The sequence below is a fragment of the Fonsecaea erecta genome (assembly GCF_001651985.1).
Source record: "Fonsecaea erecta strain CBS 125763 chromosome Unknown Scaff11, whole genome shotgun sequence".
In the NCBI taxonomy this organism is placed as follows: domain Eukaryota; kingdom Fungi; phylum Ascomycota; class Eurotiomycetes; order Chaetothyriales; family Herpotrichiellaceae; genus Fonsecaea; species Fonsecaea erecta.
The window spans coordinates 225,418-247,224 of NW_017387254.1; the positions used below are offsets into that span (position 1 = coordinate 225,418).

At 54.2% G+C, this 21,807-nt stretch overlaps 8 protein-coding genes across 8 annotated transcripts; 4 read left to right on the forward strand and 4 right to left on the reverse strand.

Annotated features, from left to right (window-relative positions):
• Positions 1–822: 822 nt before the first annotated feature.
• Positions 823–2,538, reverse strand: AYL99_10278 (hypothetical protein; the record flags this gene model as incomplete). The annotated part of the gene is made up of 1 exon (XM_018841784.1): positions 823–2,538. One exon carries the CDS (start codon positions 2,536–2,538, stop codon positions 823–825), a length of 1,716 nt encoding a protein of 571 aa, XP_018688672.1.
• A 1,237-nt stretch (positions 2,539–3,775) lies between these two features.
• Positions 3,776–4,786, forward strand: AYL99_10279 (hypothetical protein; the record flags this gene model as incomplete). Its single annotated transcript, XM_018841785.1, has 1 exon — positions 3,776–4,786. The coding sequence occupies one exon, from the start codon at positions 3,776–3,778 to the stop codon at positions 4,784–4,786; it is 1,011 nt and encodes a 336-aa protein (XP_018688673.1).
• A 110-nt stretch (positions 4,787–4,896) lies between these two features.
• AYL99_10280 (hypothetical protein) lies at positions 4,897–5,679 on the reverse strand (the record flags this gene model as incomplete). Its single annotated transcript, XM_018841786.1, has 1 exon — positions 4,897–5,679. The coding sequence occupies one exon, from the start codon at positions 5,677–5,679 to the stop codon at positions 4,897–4,899; it is 783 nt and encodes a 260-aa protein (XP_018688674.1).
• Positions 5,680–6,828: 1,149 nt separating this feature from the next.
• Positions 6,829–8,442, forward strand: AYL99_10281 (homocitrate synthase, mitochondrial; the record flags this gene model as incomplete). The annotated part of the gene is made up of 3 exons (XM_018841787.1): positions 6,829–6,922; positions 6,975–7,110; positions 7,173–8,442. The coding sequence occupies 3 exons, from the start codon at positions 6,829–6,831 to the stop codon at positions 8,440–8,442; spliced, it is 1,500 nt and encodes a 499-aa protein (XP_018688675.1).
• Positions 8,443–8,981: 539 nt separating this feature from the next.
• AYL99_10282 (hypothetical protein) lies at positions 8,982–10,829 on the forward strand (the record flags this gene model as incomplete). The annotated part of the gene is made up of 2 exons (XM_018841788.1): positions 8,982–9,085; positions 9,176–10,829. The coding sequence occupies 2 exons, from the start codon at positions 8,982–8,984 to the stop codon at positions 10,827–10,829; spliced, it is 1,758 nt and encodes a 585-aa protein (XP_018688676.1).
• Positions 10,830–12,838: 2,009 nt separating this feature from the next.
• On the forward strand, positions 12,839–15,501 carry AYL99_10283 (hypothetical protein; the record flags this gene model as incomplete). Its single annotated transcript, XM_018841789.1, has 2 exons — positions 12,839–13,080; positions 13,302–15,501. The coding sequence occupies 2 exons, from the start codon at positions 12,839–12,841 to the stop codon at positions 15,499–15,501; spliced, it is 2,442 nt and encodes an 813-aa protein (XP_018688677.1).
• Positions 15,502–16,430: 929 nt separating this feature from the next.
• On the reverse strand, positions 16,431–17,747 carry AYL99_10284 (mannose-1-phosphate guanyltransferase; the record flags this gene model as incomplete). The annotated part of the gene is made up of 5 exons (XM_018841790.1): positions 16,431–16,450; positions 16,502–16,639; positions 16,696–17,615; positions 17,676–17,685; positions 17,741–17,747. 5 exons carry the CDS (start codon positions 17,745–17,747, stop codon positions 16,431–16,433), a joined length of 1,095 nt encoding a protein of 364 aa, XP_018688678.1.
• Positions 17,748–19,880: 2,133 nt separating this feature from the next.
• AYL99_10285 (hypothetical protein) lies at positions 19,881–21,215 on the reverse strand (the record flags this gene model as incomplete). The annotated part of the gene is made up of 1 exon (XM_018841791.1): positions 19,881–21,215. One exon carries the CDS (start codon positions 21,213–21,215, stop codon positions 19,881–19,883), a length of 1,335 nt encoding a protein of 444 aa, XP_018688679.1.
• Between the last annotated feature and the right edge of the window lie 592 nt (positions 21,216–21,807).

The window sequence follows — 21,807 nt, forward strand, 5'->3', positions numbered from 1 at the left end:
AGTGCGCAGGATATACATACACGCATACATACATATTGTGGGCAAAAGGGAGATCGATTCCTTCCTTTCCCATCCATAGACCCTGGCTGTCTATACATACGTAATATGCCCAAACCAAAGTCGCATTTCCGTTCCCCTCGTACTATATAGCGCTCATCGTCGTCGTCGTCGTCGTCGTCGTCGTCAGCGGACATACACAACATAACACAACACCCTGGTCTGCCCCAAGGGAATGAGGATCTCTTTCCCGATCGATTGCGCCGTCGCCATGCAATACCATGCATGCAAGTAATAACACACCGAGTAATCGAAAACGAATCCGACACGCTGGACAAAAAGAAAACACACATCCCTAGAATTACTGCGTACATATGTGCGTGCGCGGAAGATACAACCAAAACATCCTTGCAACCATCCATCCATCCGTGCTCTATGAGTCACTCTGTCCCAAACTTGGCGCCAGCACACATGTCGAATCAATCAACAATACTGTTGGGCAGCTGGATCTCGTACTGCGTAGCCTTTCTTCCTGTGGTCGGTAGCGGATGTGTCGGAATGGTCCGAATTCAAATTTCCACCGGTGTGGAGTCCCCTTTTTGAGATAAACCCATTGGAAATCAAGCTCCACATGCATGGGCTCCTCAGCCTGGCCCAGATTTTTGGACCTTCCCGGATTTAACGGTGTTTTGTGTCGTATCCGGATGTGCCAGCAGCCCTCAGAGTTCTGTCTGTCCCACATGTGCGTGTCAGGCCCAAAGTAACTGACCCTGGTGTCTGGCTTGTCCATCGGAGTCAGTCGAGACAAGAGAAAGCCCGATTCAATCAAGAATCCTCTTTCGTCTCGCTCGCCTCGTGTTCTGGCTCGTGGTGCTGGTCTGCTTCTGGCTCACCCGTCTTCTCGTCAGCGACAGGTGAAGGCTCGGCATCGATGTGTGAAGACACTTCGGAACGTAGACTGCCAGTCATCGAACTTGAGCTGGGACTGGACGGAGCCTCCACGTCCACGGCCTCTTTCGCTTCGCCGTCCTGACTCTCCTCGTCTCGGGTCTGAGGGGCGTCGGTGGGAGCAAAGCGACTTCGTTGGCGAATCTGCGGGCCGTATTTGTAGAAGATGAAAGGGATGGGCGCGAGAAGGCAAGCGACACCCGCGATCAGCGATCCGCCGCCGCCGACCCCCAGTGAGCGGAACATTTGGTTCGTAAAGAGAGGGGCCGCGGCGCCACAGGCCGACCGGCAGATGGTGTTCGCGGCCATGGCACTGGCCGTGTACATCAGATAGGTATCCGTGAGGTAGTTGAGGTAGGCGACGAAGATGAGGAGGATCGACGTCGACAAGAACGTGCCCGCGAGAGTCGGCACGATCCAGTGGATGCTGTTGAAATTCGCGGTCCAGGCAAACCAGAACATGGTGACCGCGAACATGATGCCGCCGATCATGGCGACGGGCAGTCGGTCTTCCGGTTTGCGCGGGATCCCCGCCAGCATTCGCTCCTTGTCTCGTCGCGAGACGTAGAAAATAATGGAACCACCGATGCATGCACCGATGACGGTGCCGACCAGCGGCAGCTCGCCGACCCCAGAGTTCCAGCCTCGCTTCTCCTGGAAAACGATCGGGTAGATGGTGAAGAGCATGTAGAGCAGCAGATAAACGACCGAGATGTAGACGGCCACCAGCATCGAGATGGTGTCGAAGAGGATCTGCCACGGTCGGATCAAGGCGACTTTGAAGATATCGGTCAATCTTCGCCCTTCTGCTTCAGCCGGGGCCTGGAGCTCTTGATATTCAGGGATGCCCGTGGCCCTCAGTCGTCGGGCTTTGTTGATCAGAACCACAGGCGGGAATGTCTCGGGGATGGTGAACATCAGCAATTCCGTCACGCCTCCTAACCAGAGCAAAACGTAGAACGACCACCGCCAATCTTCCTTGAGCTCGAGGAACCCAGAAATCACAGGACCGATGGCAGGACCGATGAAAGTCATCATGCTAAAAATGGCCATGGCATTCCCACGTTCGACGGGTCCCCAGACGTCGGCCAGCACGCCGGGGGCATTGGTCAACGGGGCACTTGCAAACGTGCCGGTCAACAGACGCCCAATGAGCAGGGACGCAAAGTTCGGTGCAAAGGCGCAGAGAAAGTTGAAGACCACATAGAGCGTGAAGGTTCCGTAAAAGACATATCTCCGACCGTAGAATTCTGACAAGGGCGCAAAGATCAACGGCCCCGCCACGTATCCCAGCAGAAAGAGAGTGATAACGAGACCGGCGGCGACGTCGGAAACGTGGAACTCCTTAGCAATGCCACGCAGAGACCCCGACGGGCTGGAAGAAGCAAAGGTGGCGTTGCAGACCAGGACGACGCCCACGAGCGTACAGTACCACCGACGGCCTGTCGACCATTCTCGGGGGTTTTCGATGTCGCCGGGGGCAAAGTCGACCTGGCCGAACCGGTTCAGATACGGCTTCACGGAGGGGTCGATCTTTCGAGAGCGGTAGGGTTTGGCGACGGGTTTGGACAGAATCCTCTCTATCGTCTCCATGGCAGGTTAGTAGTAGTAGTGGTGGTGGTAGTAGTGGTGGTGATGGTATCGCCCAGGTTGGTGGAGGGATGGGCGTCAAAAGGGTATATATGGCGAGGAGCATGCCATGACGAAAGGATATTTAGGAGATAAAGAAAGGTTAGCTAGCCCCTTTGATAGCTAATATTTTTTCAGAGATCATGCCATGCAACCTCGTCCACTGATTGGAATGGATGTTCCGGTGTGGGTGCTCCCCGATCTCGGGTATACGGCACCCTTGGGCGCAGCCACTGCGTATTCACGTCCCCTTAACAACGGACAAAAGGCTTGATCGGCCTAGCACGTCATGATATTGTGTTTGTTGGGGCCTGGAAGCCCCTCTGGTGCCACTGTTGATTCGGAATGCCACAGAGGAGGGTGCAAGACTGGCCAGCACCATTGGCGGGCGGATGCTCCAGCGGCGAGAGTTTTGCATGGAATGGCTCTTTGCCATGTGTGTTGTGTCGGTAGATCGACTGTCGTCAGGAAAGGCGCATTACTAGCCAGCCAAGTGGCCCCGGGACAAAGCCCCCGTGGAGCCTTGATTTGTAAACTGCTTCAGAGATGCTGCTTTCGGACACAAGTACTCAGGTAGTGGAACGCACATGGGTATGTTACCACTCCATCTGGCTTCTCTTTCCCCTTTGCCACAGCTGTGGTACGGAGCACGGAGCATTCTTTTGCACTTCTCCTACAATTGGCATGTGTCTTTCAGAGCTTCTTCAGCCCCAGAGGGAGTTAGTTGTGTGGGTCAGATCGCAATTCGGGCCTTTTTTGGAGCCGAACATCGTTCAATCTGTGACTCAAGCCGTGGCTCGACAGCCCATCCAACAGCAGATGCACTTGTTGATTAGTCTACCATTTCCCACTTTGGTCTCGACCTTGTTCTTTCATGTCCGTAGCAAATTCAGCAAGAGGGCGTAACATACCGACTCGGCACGTGTCTGCCTAAGTCCAAGCAGGGATGGAACGTCTTCAGCCTTGTGTTGAGTATATGTTGCTTGATATAAACCTTTGGATCATCTGTCAGCACGTTCCTCTCGGGCCCACGGTCAGGCAACCTTTGCCGTGTATAGTACATAATTGTGCACAAGGTATGAACCTTACGGGGTTTATCTGGGGGCTTCTCCGGCCAATCTCCGGCCTATGCAGGGGTTTATCGTCTTCCCCCGATCTCTTGGGATCGTAGTATTCTTCCCGAAATATCTCTGTCGCGACCATGGATAACGCTCCTCGAATCCTCCTCTTTGGGGCCGGGAGCATTGGGGCCGTCTATTTGTATCAGTTCCAGCGGGCTGGCTGCCAGGTCACGGCGGTGTGCCGGTCCAACTATCAAGCAGTCAAGCAGAATGGGTTCACGATGCACAGCAAGCGCTTTGGCAATGTGTCGTTCCGACCCGACTTCGTGGTGAGAAGTGTCGCCGAGTGTCCAGAGGACGTCACCTATGACTTTGTCTTCATTGCGACCAAGTCCTTCCCTGGGTCGAAGCCGTCCTTGAGTGACTTGATTGAACCGGTCGTCCGTGGTCGACCTCAGACGGCCATTGTGCTCGCTCAGAATGGAATTGCCATCGAGGACGAAGTGGCCCAGGCATATCCGGACAATCCACTCCTCAGCTGTGCCGTCTACCTCCCGGCCACGCAGACGGAGCAGGGCATCATTGAGTATCCCGAGATGCTGAATCTCCTCGAGATCGGCACATTCCCCTCGACCGCCCCGGAATCCCACAAAGCAGCCGCGGCTAAGTTGGCCGAACTCACGATCGCGGGCGGAGGTCAAGCCGAAGTGCACGACGACATTCAAATTGCCCGTTGGGGCAAGATCATGCTGAACTGTGCGTGGAGTCCCACCTGCGCGCTCGCCATGTCCACGGATGCGGATTTCTGCCTCTCGTCGGCTCCCTATTCGTACGAGCTGGTGTGGTCGATCATGAAGGAAATCATCGCGCTGGCACAGAAGATGGGCGTCCCCAACGTGGACGAGAAGGTCGCCGAGCAGAAGTTGGCGATCGGCAAGCGACGCGCAGAGACGAGGCAGGGCAGGGAGACGAGCATGGTGCAGGACGTCAAGCAGGGCCGTCTGTTCGAAGTGGAGGCAATTGTGGGCAACACTGCTCGTCTCGGACGGCAATGGGGAGTCGCCATGCCTCTTACAGAGATGCTGTACGCGTTGGCCAAAGCGAGATTCGACGCGTTGGTACGGCAGCAGAATGGAGAAATGACCCAGTGACCCTCTGGCCAGCCACGGATTCAACACGTTGATACTTTTCTATAGACTTAGCCCAGTCGATCTCACCAAACGAGGATTATAGAACTGAAGCTCTCCCTGCAATCTATCGTTCACTTGAAAGGCACCTGTTCTTCTGCGGTGCGGCGGATGAAGTCTGCCGTCCTCTCCGTCATACTCAGGAATGGACTGTGCCCGCTGTCCACCGTTTCCTCCCGAATCCTCAGCGTGGAACCCCTCTGGGCCAACGCTTCATTCGCATCCGAGACCATCTTCCTCTGCAGATCGGCGGGGATGGCGTTGTCCTGCTCACAAATCAAATAGCTGGTGGGTATCTCCCACCACCCAGCCCCTTCCGCGGTCGGCGGCAGCATCTTACAGCGCCACGAGTGTGTCCTGATCATAGCAAGGCATCGCGCCGCTTCCTCGGCTGGCACACCGTTATAGAAGAGAGTCTCGGGACCCGGTGGTCCGACGTCCACCAGGTTTCCATCCGCAGAGACAATGTGGATTGGGTGAGGTTTGCCTCCCAGTGGTGCGAGAAGAGCCGTCTGCGGCGGATACAGGAACGAACACATCATGGCGATGGCCGTGAGTCGTGGACCGTTTTGGTTCTGGCCCACGAATGAATAGGCGGCGCTTTGGCCAGGGATGCCGCCGTATGAATGGGTAATGAGGACGACATCGTTGCCCGACGACAAGATGTCCCTGATGGCGGCAGATATGGCAGCGGCATCCGTGTCGGCGTCGGTGTTGGGCGGATCCTTGGGATCGACCGAGGGTAGCGCCACAGCTTCACAGTGATATTCATGTTCCTCGAGGGCCTTCATGAGTGCCTCGTAGTGGGCAGGCGAGTGCCACGCACCGGGGACGAACAAAAGCGTGGGTTTCGCCATTTCTCTCTGAGGACCGATAGCTGGAGGGGCTCTGAACCGTGTTGGTTACAAGGTGGCGAATGTACAGAGTTATATGCTGCTGTTATGAAGCTTTTGTCAGGCCCCCAAGGATTTCAGGCGACCCGTTCCTAAACATGCCACAGAGATCACCGTGTACACCCTCCGTCGATCTCGTGTCGCACGACCAACTCGCAAGTGTAGTGGCACGACCAGCACACTGAGCAGGCCATAGACTTGACCTCCAGGCCTCGTTCTCCAGCAAGTGCCACAAACAGTACACGCAGTTGGATGGTGCACTGCGTCTTCTCTTCTCCATAGGAGGACGCGATAAATTCCTATCCCTGTAGCATGGTAAGCATCATGACAACGAGAGCAGACTTTCACGAGTAGCTTCGACAAATCATTATGTCAGGAGGGAAGCTGGAGCCTATGAGCTCGCTCTCCCGCTCGTTAGAACAAGCCTGTATGATAATTACAGTATGTATATAGATGGGATCTCAGCTTCGTCAAAAGTTCCGAGGTTGATGCGCATCACGTGACGATGCTTTGGTAACCAATGACGTCAACAGCAGTGCGCCGAAAAGGGCATTGACAATTGAGATGGTTAATAGACAAAAAGGATCAGTGCCTTGGGCATCGAGGTATGAATTACAGAATATCAGGACAAGACGACACCAAGAGCACCGTGGACGAACCACTAAGAAACTTGATGATTGATGACTGATGATTGAAAAAGTGCACACTACGAGGGTAGAAAATTTTGCCCAGTGAGGACCGAGACCGGAGACGCAGCTTTGCATAGGCGAGGAACAGCGAAAAAATATGCTCCCCGCAACTCGCGCAAACTGCAGCTGCTTCAGACTTTTCCCCCTCCAAATCCGAAGCAATCCACAATTCAACTCCCACTTTTTTTCCCTCTTTGCTTCTCGCTCGCGGCATCATTCTTCCCTGCCACCATCTCGTCTCCGTCAAATCACCGACTCGCCATTTTGACTCATTATTCCCTTTTCCCCAGACCTATTTACATTTACTCCCCCCTCACCGCTCACCTTGTTCTCTGTCTCTTGCTACACTGATCTCTTACCCGAGTCCTGATATTTCATATCTTCTCTGTCAGCTCACACACTCTGTTCCTGTTCACCGCTCAAAATGTGTCCCTCCGCCGACGAGGTTGAGTCGAACGGTGTCAACGGACAGACTAACGGCGCCAATGGCCACTCAAATGGAGTGAATGGCAATGCCAGTATGGTCAAACCACTCTCTCAATCAAGATAGCTCTGACTGACAAGCTCCAGGCCACCCGGGTTACACGGGAATCAATACCAACCCAACCCCACGAAATGCCAGAAATCCTTACATGCCCGTGGGCGACTTCCTCAGCAACGTCGGCAGATTTAAGATTATCGAGAGCACACTGAGAGAAGGCGAGCAGTACGTTGCAAGATCCTGCCCCCTCGAGAAGCTGGAAGACGCTGACTCCCGTCCGCTGACAGGTTTGCGAATGCCTACTTTGACACCGCCAAGAAGATTGAAATTGCAAAGGCTCTGGATGAGTTCGGTGCAGACTATATCGAGCTGACCAGCCCGGCCGCCTCGGAGCAGTCTCGCAAGGACTGCGAGGCCATCTGCAAGCTGGGCTTGAAGTCCAAAATCCTCACCCACATTCGGTGCCACATGGACGATGCAAGAATAGCGGTCGAAACCGGTGTCGACGGCGTCGACGTCGTGATCGGCACATCCTCTTTCCTGAGAGAGCATTCTCACGGCAAGGACATGACCTATATCAAGAACACCGCCATCGAGGTGATCAACTTTGTCAAGTCCAAGGGCATCGAGATTCGATTTTCCAGCGAAGACTCCTTCCGATCTGATCTGGTCGATCTGCTGTCGCTCTATCAAGCCGTGGATAAGGTCGGTGTGAATCGGGTGGGTATCGCCGATACCGTCGGATGCGCTTCCCCCAGACAAGTTTATGACCTTGTTCGAACACTGCGCGGTGTAGTCAGCTGCGACATTGAGACCCATTTTCACAACGATACCGGCTGTGCTATCGCCAACGCCTACTGTGCGTTAGAAGCGGGCGCTACCCACATTGACACTTCAGTCCTCGGAATTGGCGAGCGGAATGGCATTACCACGCTTGGCGGGCTGATGGCTCGCATGATCACGGCCGACCGCGACTATGTCAAGAGCAAGTACAAGCTGGAGAAGATCAAGGACATCGAGGAGTTGGTTGCCGAAGCGGTCGCCGTCAACATCCCTTTTAACAACCCCATTACCGGTTTCTGTGCCTTCACTCACAAGGCCGGTATCCACGCCAAAGCCATCCTGGCGAACCCGAGCACATACGAAATCATTGATCCCTCAGATTTCGGTATCGGACGATACATCCATTTCGCTTCTCGCCTGACCGGATGGAACGCCATCAAGTCGAGAGCACAGCAGCTCAAGATTGAGATGACAGATGCGCAATACAAGGAGGTTACCGCAGCCATCAAGCGACTGGCTGACATCAGACCCATTGCCATTGATGACGCGGATTCGATCATCCACGCATATCATCGCAACGTCAAGCTGGGCAAGAAGAACCCCGGGAACGAGGTCGAACTGCCCAACATGACGGAGAAGGAAAAGCAACTGCTGGCAGAAAAGCAGCAAGAGGACCAATTAGTACCGGAAAAGAGGCGTTTGGAAGAGGCCGTTGACGACCAGATCGAGACGGAGCAGGCCGTTAAGAAGGCCCGGACGGGTGTCACGGCATAGACGGTCCCCTGCGTGCATTTTCCCCGGAGTTTAGGTTATGTGATGAAACGGCCTGAGATATTCCCCGTCATGAGGGCAGCACCTCTGCATTGGAGATCTGTCGGCCCAGCTGGATTTGAACATAGCACGACCTGAACGACAGCTGAGGAGCTCGACTTGGAAAACAAAAGCAAGAAAGACTAGGACCAAAAGGGCTCCATAGAGACATGCGTACGGCAATGCTACAGATTCTTTTGACTGATTATCAGGTCTGATCTCGTGTTTCCAACCCTGTGGGATACTTGATGGGAGTTTTTATACGAGATACGAGTCGCGTGACTTCGGGATATCAAATTGCCGAAAGCCGCTATACGAGGAACGAGCGCCGACGTTGAACCTGCGGAGAAAGACGTTGAAAATGCGCCGCGGCTGTCGTCACATTAATTGTTATTATTTCGTGATAGAAAAAGTGTCCAGCTCCCTCCCCTCTCGTCCTTCCACCATTCCTCGCCATCCATCCTTTCTATGTCTTGTCGATGACCCTGAGACTCGGTCCCATCATGGGCGGTTCCTCTCCTCTCCCCCTGAGCTTGCAGAGCAAGTTCCAGCGAGCTCGGGCGGGTCATTTGGCTCGCCTGAGGGACTACCAGGGGAATTTCAATATGTACGTCCTTCCTGCCCTCCGTCATGTATGTTGACGTCTGCCGGAGATGGCCCTCTACTGTTCGGTCAATTAACATAGCACCTCCCGCAGACTTCGTAATATAATCTTTATCTTCTTCGTCCTCCGAATCCTCCGGCGGTCCTTCTACTTCCTCCGCGGCTACGGGCTGCTCGGTTCCCTTGCTCTCCTCTACCACAGCACTCACAAAACCCTGTACAAAATCTTCCTGAACCTCCCTGGTGTACGGTCACAAGTCTCCAAGCAACTTGCTTCCGCACGCAAAGACATCGAAGATAAACTGGTCCCAACCGGTCCCGGCGTGAACCGGTACCTGCATCTCCCCAAGGAGCCATGGACCAAGGAGCAATTACACGGCGAGTTGGAGACCTTGGCGGCCATGAAACGCACGCGGTGGGAAGAAGGCAAGGTCTCTGGCGCCGTCTACCACGGCGAGCAAGAGCTGTTGGACATTCAGTTCGAGGCCATGCGGTTCTTTAGCGTGTCCAACCCCATCCACGCCGACGTGTTCCCCGCCGTCCGCAAGATGGAAGCCGAAATCGTGGCGATGGTGCTCGCCATGTTCAATGCCCCCGACACCGGCGCGGGAGTTACTACGTCGGGTGGCACGGAGTCGATCCTGATGGCCTGCCTCTCAGCCCGGCAGAAGGGCTACGCCGAAAGGGGCATCACGGAGCCGGAAATGATCATTCCCAACACCGCCCACGCGGCGTTCCACAAGGCAGCATCATACTTCAAGATCAAGCTACACGTTGTGCGCTGTCCGGCTCCAGAGTATATGGTCGACATATCCCGTGTGCGCCGCCTGATCAACCCCAACACAATCCTCCTCGTGGGCAGCGCCCCGAACTTCCCGCACGGGATCGTTGACAACATTCCTGCCCTCTCTAAACTTGCCGTGACCTACAAAATACCCTTGCACGTGGACTGCTGTCTGGGGTCCTTTCTCATGCCGCACCTCTCCAAAGCCGGGTTTCCTTCGCCCTTTGTGGAGGAAGGAGGATTCGATTTCCGTCTCCCGGGAGTGACATCCATCTCTGTGGACACGCACAAGTACGGCTTCGCGCCGAAAGGAAACTCGTGCGTTTTGTACAGAAACGGACAGCTCCGCGCATATCAATACTTTATCAGTCCCGACTGGTCCGGTGGGGTCTACGGGAGTCCCTCTATAGCCGGCTCGCGGCCGGGCGCGCTGATTGCCGGATGCTGGGTCAGTATGATGGCTGTGGGGGAGAAGGGGTATATTGACGCCACGAACAAAATCGTCATTGCGAAACAAACGGTTGAAAACGCCGTGAAGGAACATCCCGTCCTGAAATCCACCTTGGCGATACTGGGCAAACCCATGGTCAGTGTGGTGGCGTTTGAATCGATCGACCCGCAGATATCAGTCTATGACATTGCCGACGCGATGTCCAAACGCCAGTGGCATCTCAACTCGCTCCAGGATCCTCCGGGCGTCCACGTCGCCGTGACCTTGCCCATGACAAGGCCTGGGGTCATCGACGGACTGATTGATGATCTCGTCGCAGTGGTCAAGGAAGAGAAGGAAAAGATTGTGAGCCAACAGGCCACCACCAGTGGGATTGTCGGGGGTGCAGCGGTGAAGAAGGACAAGGCCAAAGGCACCAGTGCGCAATTATACGGCGTCGCAGGGAGTCTGCCGGACAAGAGCATCGTGGAGAAGCTCGTCGTGGCATATTTGGATACACTGTACAAGGCCTGACGAGATCATGTTGGTTACCTTGGAAGGATTGGGTGGATGTTCTTGTGCACGTCGTCCTATTGCCAGCATGGGATGGCAGGAGAGGTTGTAACACATCCTCACTCGGCCATTTTCCTCATAACTTTTTCATTGCTCTCCGGCTCTGTTTCTTCTCCAATCCTGACAAGATTCTTGAGCAAGCGAGCGAGCAATCAATCAACCATAGGCATTCAGCACAACACTGGGCAAGGTGATCCGTTGAGAAAACGTGCACCTTGTAGATAGCTCTCTGTGTATTTGGAAGACACCTCTTCGATTTCTGGGGTTATCATGAATTGGTTTAGACATGGTGGCGGACAGTGTCGGCCTCAAGGACGGCATCAAATACGGTGGATCAGTGAACGCGCGGCTGAGGTACTTACTCCTCCTGCGCATTCACCCCGCAACCACATTTCTCATTCTCTCCTGTAAGTGTCCTGCATACCAGACTCCTACATTCCACTAATGCCACTGACTAGAACATGGAGGGAGGGAGTCCTGCACCCAAATCCTCGCTCTGCAGCCTCCAGAACGCCTTGTCATCTCCTCAGACCTTTCTGGCAATGGCTTCCCAGGCCAGAAACGGACAACAGCCCCTCGATCGCCTTCGATCATCGGGAGCCTCCCTGACCAAATATACACATGACCGCAAGTTTTTGACCGTGAACCAGGTGGGTGGGTGGCTATCTATTCAAGCTATGCCTCGCTGCTCCCGGCCAAGGTCGGCGTCCCACTTACTTGGACGCCTGTGTCGAACATACGAGACACTCGACAGCCCCCCAAAAAGACAGCTAGGGCAATGGGATCAAGGCTTCTGAATGAGGGACGGCAACGCTCAGTCGGATTCTCTGGACAAGATAGAGGCTCCCACTCCTCTCTTTAGACGGCTAAGACCTACCTAGCGACGCAATCCGCCTCGTGCAGCCCGTCCAAAGCGAGTGTAGGCTGAAAGTGTGTCTGCTTGCGTGACTCTGTGGCCGCTCCAAATCGTTCAGACGAAAGCGTCGAAATTCGTGCAATCGTACGAAGCTGCCTCGCTATTCAGCTAGCCCACAGATGCTGCCCTTGTGTCCCTGCCGTCTCGAAAACTTTTCTGGACTTGTCAAAAGGGACACAGACAGGGCTTGACAACAAGGTCTTCCTCGTCGGCCTCATCAATACCTTCCACAGCTTACCGGGCTATCGTCACGCGAGACATCCCTCTGCACAGGCTAGGGACGCAGGCCGGCCATTGTGGCCCTGTCCAATTACCGCCTCCCCTAAGCGCTTCGAGTTCTAGTCGTCTTCCCTCAACGGGCAGTCCATCGAGGTCTTATCTGGCCGGGCAGCAGCCAAGAGGATGCGAAGGGTCGTTTCTCGCACTCTGGGGCGAACTAGTCCCATATATTGTGTGGTAGGTCCTGTCTCTGAGAAGCTTGTTGGTAGTTTTGTATATGGCCTCCTCACGCTATACAGCAGCCGAATTGGATACTCGACTGGGGTAAATAAGGTCAAACACGACCGGTCAACTGCGCCACGCAACAATCCTTGCTATTGGGCACACCCATGCTCGCATTTATGCAAGTCGAACAAAACCACCTCGCATTCCGCTCCCATGACTGGTCAACAGACGGACTGCGCCTGACTAGCGGAGACCTACTGACCGCAGCGACCGCGCCAACGTCCCCCCTCCCGTTTCTCCCCCACAGCTTAAATTTACCATGTCGATTCTGTCCTGCAAGGCTATCATCCTTCTGCTCACGTTCTAACCTTGTCGACGGAACAAGAGTTGACTTGATCAGAGTCGAGAAATCCGCCGTCCACAAGCAAACTCTATTTCTTCTGCGAGTACCGATACTGGCACGGAAAGGCACTGGCGCGCTCGTCTAAAGACACCCCATTCCCGCCCCATTTTGGATTACTGACTTGGGGTGCATGTTTTTGGCGAGATTCAGCATCAGGAGAGGACCCGTCACCTTGAAGACCGGTAATCGGCAGACTCGCGGCTCTAGATGGCGGTAGTTGCACGATCTCGACGGAGCGAGACGCGGTCGGGATCTAGATCGTCGTCGTCGGAGGTCCCGCAAGGTAGAAGCGAAGCCAGAGTCCACAAGCAGCGCAAGCTTCCCACCAAGCAATACCCCAGTGCAGCATGGAGCAGGATGGAAGATATCATCAAGCAGCTTTATTGCGAAGAGCGGGTGCCTGTGGCGGAGCTCATTCGCCGTTTACACGGCATGGGTTTTGAAGTCAAGTAGGTCAAATTCATGCCTTGTTAGCCTGCAGGATTCGATCTCTCCCTTCAGCCGCAAGCTCGCCTTGTGGCCATCTAGGGGAGTTGAGCTCCGTTCCCATTGGGCTACATAAACGGCTCCGGATCATGCCACTGTCTCTATTTGAGCCTCCTCGACAGCGGCACTTTTCTTTCTCATACGAAGGCTCGACAGCTGGGACGCTAACCCTCATATAACACAGTGAGCGTATGCTGCACACGCGTATCCGCAAATGGAAAATCGGCCGCAATCATAAATTCAGCGAAATGAAAATGGCCGCTTACCTTCTGGCGGAATATCTTGATCGTCAGCAGCAGCAATTGAACCTTTCAGCGACTGGACAACGCACCACAGTAAACAAGCGTGCTGGCATGCCGAGCTTTGACATCCGTGGCGAGCGTGTGGACTACAAGGAAGTGAAACGCTACTTCCGACGGAAGAAGATCCTAGATCCTGTGAGCTGGGTCAAGGGGGAGAAAGACGGGTTGGAGTTAAGCGAAGACGTCGTCATTGTTGAACATGCTGATCCTGTCTCTGTTGGTGAAGTTCGATCCTCCGAGGATGATGATGAAGACACATCTGACCAGGAGCACGAAGAGTTTCAGCTTTTGGGCGAACAGGGCGGGCAAGCTGCTCCCGAGCATGTCGCCGACGACTCCAACAATACTCATCAGACGTCAAATGTGCCCTACCTCGACGACGGGCACTTCACCTTGATACAAGGCTTGCCACACACCGATGTCAATGACTCTGTCTTTTCAGTGCCAGCTCTTTTTCGCCCACAACCATATTACGCCATTGAGCACCTCAACCGAAGCATGATGATATATATGAGTTCATACTTATCGTCCCCTGCCTCGAACGCCGACCTGGAACCGGTCGTCCACGCGCACACCGTTCACGCGATCTTCGCGTCCAAGATACAGGATGGAATCTCGCTGCTGGCCAACGTTTCTCCACAGGCCGCAAAGGCACGGCTACGAAGACCAGAAGTCAATGCGGCGAAGGCCTTTGCCAGTTTCGACAACGGGTTTGGACTGGTCCGCCGGATTCTTGAGAACAATAACCCGATGTCTCTTGCACTGATGCTCAGTATTGTGTGCGAACTGGCCGATCGCACCGTGACTGCCGGGATGATGACCCCGACCATCGGGGTCCTTCTGACGAAATTACTCACATTCGTACACGAGATGGCCGTGGAGGTTTGTGGACGAGGACACCCGTTGACCGTCTTCTTTGACATCCTGGTACGGGAGTACATGTCTCCAACAATTTTGTCTTCCTCTGGGTCTCTGCCTGTGATGGAACTCATCCTCACCTCTCTCAACCTCGCACTGGCCCAATTCGCCCTGTTGTCCACTCGACAGAGTGCTCAGGATTGGAAGCAGCTCTACGTGCGCGAACGCCTCTGCGACGCTCTCTACTACTGCGGCTCGCCCTACCTGGTTACGCGCGCGAACATGCGAAGACGGCTCCTTCACGACCAAGAAGCAACATACGGCCCCACGGCGAGGAATGTTTTATGGACCTTGACCAACGTGGCTGACGACTGTCTCGCAGATGGCGACGTCGATCGGGCGATTGGACACTTTCAGGACGCCCTCGACAGGGCCGAGACCTTGGTGGATGGCTACGGACGAGTGAAGTCTACTTTCGCCGCTCGCGAGGGGTTGGGGAGGTGCTGGCTGCGCAAAGCCCAGGACGCAGAAGCAGAGGCACTCTGGCAAGAGGAGCAGAGTCGAGGGCGAGTCTGTGCCGAGAGCGCCTTCGACCAGTTCCATTCCGCACGGGGTTCCAATCCACAAACAAGCCCAGGCTCTGCCTGCTGCTCATGCCATTTTCACCAGTCTACCCGGTCCCACCCTTCGTCTTCAGAGAGTAGTGCCGACAACACGAGGCCCTCAACCCCGGTCGGGTCTGGCTCGTCGGCCGCGAGCTCGAGCTCGCCGCCGCCGCCGCTGCAGGAGCCATGTCCAACAAGCACGAAAACTCATGGTGGTTCACATCAACACCGCAACTATCACAACCACAGTCGACACCACGAGGAGTCACCCGCCGCGCACAAGCGGAGAGAATACCTCACCAGGGCCTACCGCTACTTCGTCGCGGCCGAGGACGAGGCGCGCACGTATTTCGAGGCATCTTCCCGACGCACTACGCGGGTGAATCTGCGCCGGCAAGAAGTGGCCGAGCTGTTGGGAATCGTGGCCACGCCCGAGTCGAGCTCGGGGTCTGGGTCTGGGTCTGGATCTGGATCCGAGGACGAGGGCCGCGCGATGAGTGCCGACGTCAGTGCCGACAACGCCGCGAGATTACCCGCTTCGACGATGGCGACGGCGACAAATATCAATCTCGTGCTGGCGTCCTCTTCTTCAAACTTTGGCTTTGGCTTTGGCGCGTAAAGAAAGGGCCCATCCATCCATCCATCCATACACTCACTCAATCTTCCAGAAGGGATTGTGCGTATGAGGGAGGCTGTATGTATCGCTCGCTCACTCACTCACGTCTAACCTCCCTCCCTCTTCCGGACAAGTATCTATCTACTCACCGATATTGTCCCCCCCTTTTTTTTTGCAAGCTAGTTTAGTTGGTTGTGACAACCTATACCAGTTCAATTATACAAATATACCCAACCAGCCAGAGAGATGAAAAAAGTATAATGATGACGAGGTGAACGGTGTCGCATTGTTAGCATCACCGTTCGAGGGGGGTACTTGGTACTCATATATCTATCATCGACTACTCCTTCCCACTCACTACTCGTAGCTATTGTATCCATGGCCTCGGGAAACGAAGAAGGCAAGTCTGTTGATTGCTGAAGAGTTGACAAGATCTTTCTCATTACCATCCCATATCGTTTCGTGACGATAAAGGGACGCTTGATCTCAAACTACTATTACAATGGATATTCCCATTAGGCGTGTGCAATGCGAAGGTGTTTCATCCGGGTGGCAGCAGTGCAGTGAGCACATCTCGTCCCCCATGTGACCACTTATCCCCATCAAACCCTTCCTTCCGCTCGTGTCGTGCATGGCCCTCTAATGTGATATAAAAAAGACATCCGCGCATAGTCCCGATTTTCTAGAGAACCCCTCAAAATCCCTTTGTCTAGAGGGATAGAAACGTGGTAAATCTGCAGTAACCCGCTCGCTCCGTAAACGCCCGAGCTTCTTTTTTCAGCTTGATCTGAATCAATTTCGCCATGCTCTGAGATCCCATTCGGTAGTAAAGACATGGTTGGAAAAGGGGCAGAAATGTCAGGTTCAAAGAATAGAGTGAGGAGGTCAAAAAACGCCACAAGTCAAATGACACGACCAACCCCAAAGGCCGTTTACATAATGATTTGGGGCACTAGAAGTCTGATTAGCTTTTGTCCTCTCCAAAGCCATCGAGGACACATACCCTCGACATTAGCCTTAATGCTCTTGTGAGGCAAGACACTCCCACCGTTGACGTAGATTTCGTCACCAATGGAGACATCGTCACCGAGGACAGTGACGTTCTCCAGACGAGCCCAGCGGCCAACAGTTGATCTCCAGCCTAGACATACACCCCATTAGTTCATGAACTTTGGAGAATTCTGGTGACCAACGTACCAATAATGGTGGATTTGACCCAGGCATGGTCCTTCACCTTGCTGTCCTCCAACAGCACACACCGCTGCAGTCGGACACCGTCACCGACAACACAGCCTGGTCCGATCACGACGTTGGGGCCAATGCGGCAGTTCTTGCCAATCTTGGCTGTGGGGTCCACCAGGACGTTTCCACCGTACACATAGGGTTCGGAGTGAGGAGCCAGCTTCTTGGAGTTGCTTTTCGCCAGCGAAGACAGGTACAGGCAGGTACCGCTCAGGAAGTCCTTGGGCTGACCAACATCCATCCAGAAACCATCGAGGTCAAAGGAGTGCAGCTGGCCGTCCTTGCAGATGGCGGGGAAAGTCTCTTGTTCGATCGAGGTGGGACGCAGCTCGATTCTCTTAAGGATGGAGGGCTTGAAGATGTAGATACCAGCGTTGATGCGGTTACCCACGAACTCGACCGGCTTCTCGACGAATCGGTCGATGCGGGAAGGATGGTTGGGTTTGTGCACAATCACACCATATTTACTGGGCTCTTCAACCTTGGTGACGACAATGGTCCCCTCCTCTCCGTGGGAGTCGTGGAAAGCAGCCAGTTCCTTGAAAGGATAGTTGCAGATGACGTCTGAGTTCAGCACGAAGAAGTTGGAGTCGTCCTTGCCCAAGATCTTCTCGGCCAGCTTCAGCGGACCGGCCGTACCCAGGGGCTCGGATTCGACTGAGAATGTGATCTTGACATTGTACATATCCTCATACTTCTTCAGGGCACCCGTCATGACATCGGGTCTGTAGTTGACGGCCAGGACAATGTCGGTGACACCGGCGGCAGCGAGAGCCTCGACCTGGTGCTCGATCATAGGACGGTTGGCAAACTCAACCAGAGGTTTGGGGAGAGTGAGGGTCAAAGGACGCAGTCTGGTGCCGAAGCCACCAACGCTGGAAAGGACGGGGGTTAGTTGAGGTGCAAGAAAAGGGGGGCAGGTGGCACGGTCATACAGAATGAGCGCTGTTGGACGAGCAGTCAGTATTATTGAATAAAAGACGGGAGGGGTTCGGCTTACCCTTCATCTTGACTTAAAAAGTTGAATGTAGTCTTGAAGAACACTTGAGCAGTCGTCGACAACGAGCACAGGGAGTAGTGAACTGTCTGGCGGGGGATTGGTACAGGCCAAGAACGAATGAAACGTAGTTCAATGACTACTGTGAAGACGAGCAGGTGGTCTTGGAAGGTTGTGTTAAGAAAAGATGGACTGGTTCAAAGAGCAAAAGGGATCAGGAGAGACAAGCCCGGGTGAGGTGGTGTTATATGAATGGGCTTTGTGCGGCGTGCGTCAGTAGTTGTCACTCAGTAATTAATTGTGTCCAGAGCAAGAAAGCAGCCACTGTGTTCGATTATTTGGAGGCGCAGGGTTCGGTGGTCACTCCTTCCCATCGGTGGCACCCCGCCTAGGTCACTCCAGGCCTAGTGCCGGTGCCCTGGCCCTACCTAGGCGGGTTAGCTGGTGGTATTGGGCGAGCCTCAGCTTTGGGAGTGCCCAAGCCACCGCCGCGGAATGGTGTTAGTGAAGAGGTTAATTCAGCTCTGGGTGGCTCCAGGGTCGCTTCAACGCGCCGTGACTGTTACCAGTGTGACTTTCTCTAACAACCACCACTAATAAACTTTTTAGCACCGCGTGCGTGGGGAGGCTTTGTCCTCGTTAAAATTCTTTACTCCCTTTCCGTGTGCTTTATCGATAAGCGCGCCATCGCCAGGGGAGAGTCCATAGTGACTAACCATCGTCAATCTTAGCGGACCAGGCCCTCTCGTTATTACTGTACATATGTGCGCAAAATACCACCGCCCCTGAATAATCCACAAGGACCCCGTGCGCCTCTCCAGTGGCCAAGTGGTAGTAGTGCCCTGGCTCCTTATGAGATGGAAATCTCGAACCTGGGATCCAATTTCGCGGTCTCCTTGGGGTGGCCCCATCGTGTATCATGGGAACCTCCCTTCTTCCCCCTTTTTCTCTCCCACACCCCTTTTCGTTATATTAACTGGTTTCTTCTTTACAGGTACGGAAGTACATCCAGGAGCTAGGTACCTCGTGCGTGTACCGAGGACCTAGACTTTTTTTTCTCAGTCCACTCATCACGCAATAAACCTCACACGCCGGCTCAGAGGGTCGTGCGATTGGGTTATCCTGCTCTTTACTCGGAGATCGGACGCTTGACCGCTATTGCTACTGCGTGGCCTTTAACTCCCGAGAGGCGGTAATTGCATAGAACCCGGCTATGTTGGTCACGAGGCCATCAGTTAAATATCCATTATCCGTTTATCCAATACCCATCTCCTTTCTCTCTTTCTTTCTTCCCCCAACTGGAACATTTGTCCCGGCACAGCCACACCATCTCCATGGCTCTTTCTCTACTCCATGGCTCTTTCTCTCACTTCGTGTCTCGTCCCCGTCCTGTCCTACGTACGCGCGTTTTACCTCGTACACACCCCTCACCCTCCTTTTGTCTCAGCCAACCAGAAAATTTTTTCTTTTGTTGCCCTGCCTCTGCCAAATTTAGTGACAACTGACTTCTAACTTCTGACACTCGACACGACACGACATGACGCTGAGTTACCCTCCACGCACAATGTCACCATGTCTTGTTCCGAACGGCGTGATGCGATTTGTGAAGCGCTGGATGTCTCGCTTCTAGTTCCCTCAAGCTTACCACTCCCTACCCCGTACCACGTTGACCGTCAATTGAGGGAATTCTTTGGCGACTACCACTGTATTGAGACCGAGTACTTCCCGTATTCTTCAGGTCATCTCAGCTGACCGCCCTTACGGAGAACTATATTCTTCTGTCACTACTCAGGTGGTACTGTATTACGTTGGAAGAATGTTACGCCTCCCACGTATGCATCCATCTCGAATATCTCTTCGTCACCAGAATACTACTACTATTGAGTATGTACGCCGTGCCATGGTACCAGAAACCCATCCAATGCAGTCATGTCTCGTGACTATTACTACAATACAAGGAGAAGGACGAGGTGCACAACCCGCATCGTCCTCCCCTTGGCCATCTCAATCCTTCTGTGTTGCTGTTATTACATCCTCCAGGCTCAGGATTTCCGCCCCCAGAAAGATCGTCGCAGATCTCCAGGGTGAAAGGGAAATCTCCGTCTCGTAGATCCTCCCTCTTGAGTAGTGGGTTAGCTGCCAATCACGGGGTATCATCAGGTAAGAACGCATAGCCGTATCCGGCCTTATTCTTTCTCCCTTTCCTCCCTCCCGGCAGCGCCAATCCACCTCCCAAACCTCCCTCTCGCTCACCCACAAACTCCATCAGCCAATCCTTCACTTTCTTCACCTTAAGCACCTGCGGGTCCTTACCCACGTTGGCCGTCCGCAGGTTGCTCACCGAGTAGATGCCGCTTAAATCGTCGTCGTCCACTTTCTTGCGGAACAACAGATCGATCTTGGTGACGTCGCCCTTCAGGCTCTGCCCGTGCACTTTGCCCCGGAATGAGCTGAGCGCCACGTTCTGGAGCAACACCACGTCCCGAGGTTTCATGAACCGCAGAGTCCGACGTAAAATACTTCGGCTTCCTTCCGGATTCGCGTTGGCCCCGTCTTTCCAGTTCACTCGCATTTCCTTTGGTAGCCACATGGAAATGGGGAAGCCGGATTTTGTGTCGTCGCCCACTACCATCTCCACCAAGTCTACCTCCTTCGGTCGACCGTATTTCGCGCCTGTGATGACTGTCCTTGGCGGCGCGATGGAGACGATACCCACAATCAAGTTGACTGTCATTGTCTGTGGCGAAATGTTTTCCAAATACGCTGCGTTCGGAATGTCTTGTAACTCGCTCAACGTTTTCGGTCGTGGTGCCTGACTTAAACGCCTTTGTGAAGGTGTCCTAATGATCCCGCCGGGTGTACCGGTGGTTTGTTGTGACGAAAACATCTCCTTGTTCGATTCATAAGTTGGCGTGCCGGGGGTAATGGAATCGGAGAAGTGTGAGAGTTGCGAGGAAGGGATTGCTTCGTAAATAGAAAAAGAATGGTCATAGTACTCGGCTAGTGGACCGCCTTCGGAAGTATTGAACGCCCCCGTACTGTTCGATGCGGTGTCGGGGATGGAGGAAGAGCCCCCGGATAGCGAAGGTTGTGATTGAGCTTCACTGATGTCGCTGCTTGGGGTAGACACGCCGAGCAATTCCGAGAAGGAGAAGAATTCGGCGCCGCTACGGTCCATCTCATTGGGCTCGTTCTGCTGGCCGCTGTGGGATGGAAATGCACTGCCTGGCGTCGTCTGACGCGCGTCGATATTGAGTTTGGGCAAGACCGGTCGCATTTGGAGCTTCTGCGTGGTGATCTGTCGCCATTGCGCACCGAAGGCTTTGGACGAGGGGGATAACGGAGTCTGCGGAGCTGGTGAGTCTTTGTCGATTGTGAGAGACTCGACGTGGGCGGAATCCGGCAGAAGCGATTTCTCGCTCCAGTCGAGCTTCGCGGCCTCTGGAGCTCCCGCCAGGATGATCATCCGGCTGGTCATGAATCGAACGGGTTGTTAGAGAAGATAATTTCTTCGTGACCGGCGCCGACTCGGGAGGAAGCCTTAGGAATAATTGGGGGCCCGGAGATGTTGGTAACTCGGATCCCGGTTTCTTTTGGGCAGAGCGACTCGACCTTTCGACTCCTGATAAGAGTTCCCAGAGCCAAGACTGTCAAGAGCCAAGGTTAGACCGAACAGAGCCTCACGAACTCTCCCCGCAAAAAAAATCAAGGCCACACGCAGAACTCGATTCGAGACCTTGGGGTAGCAGAAAAAGGACTGAAATGAGGGAGTTGAATTGTGGAGGCGGATGTGGCGGGATGATCCAAGTAATTTGTAGTTTGCTGGTGCCTTGATGGCTTGGTCGCTTGTCGCTTGCTCACTGGACTGGCAACTTCTTAGGGTCTCTGAAATTGCCCCCTCGGTGAGCCCTGACGCTAGGGAAAAAAAACTTGGTCAGTTGGGATGAGGCCACGATCTCGCCCTGCAGCTATAGCTGGACGTGGCTGCTAGCATCCCACAAGCACCACCAGATTGCACTCTGCCCAGATCAATTGGCCCAGAAGTAGTTGTTGGTGGTGGGTGAGCACCG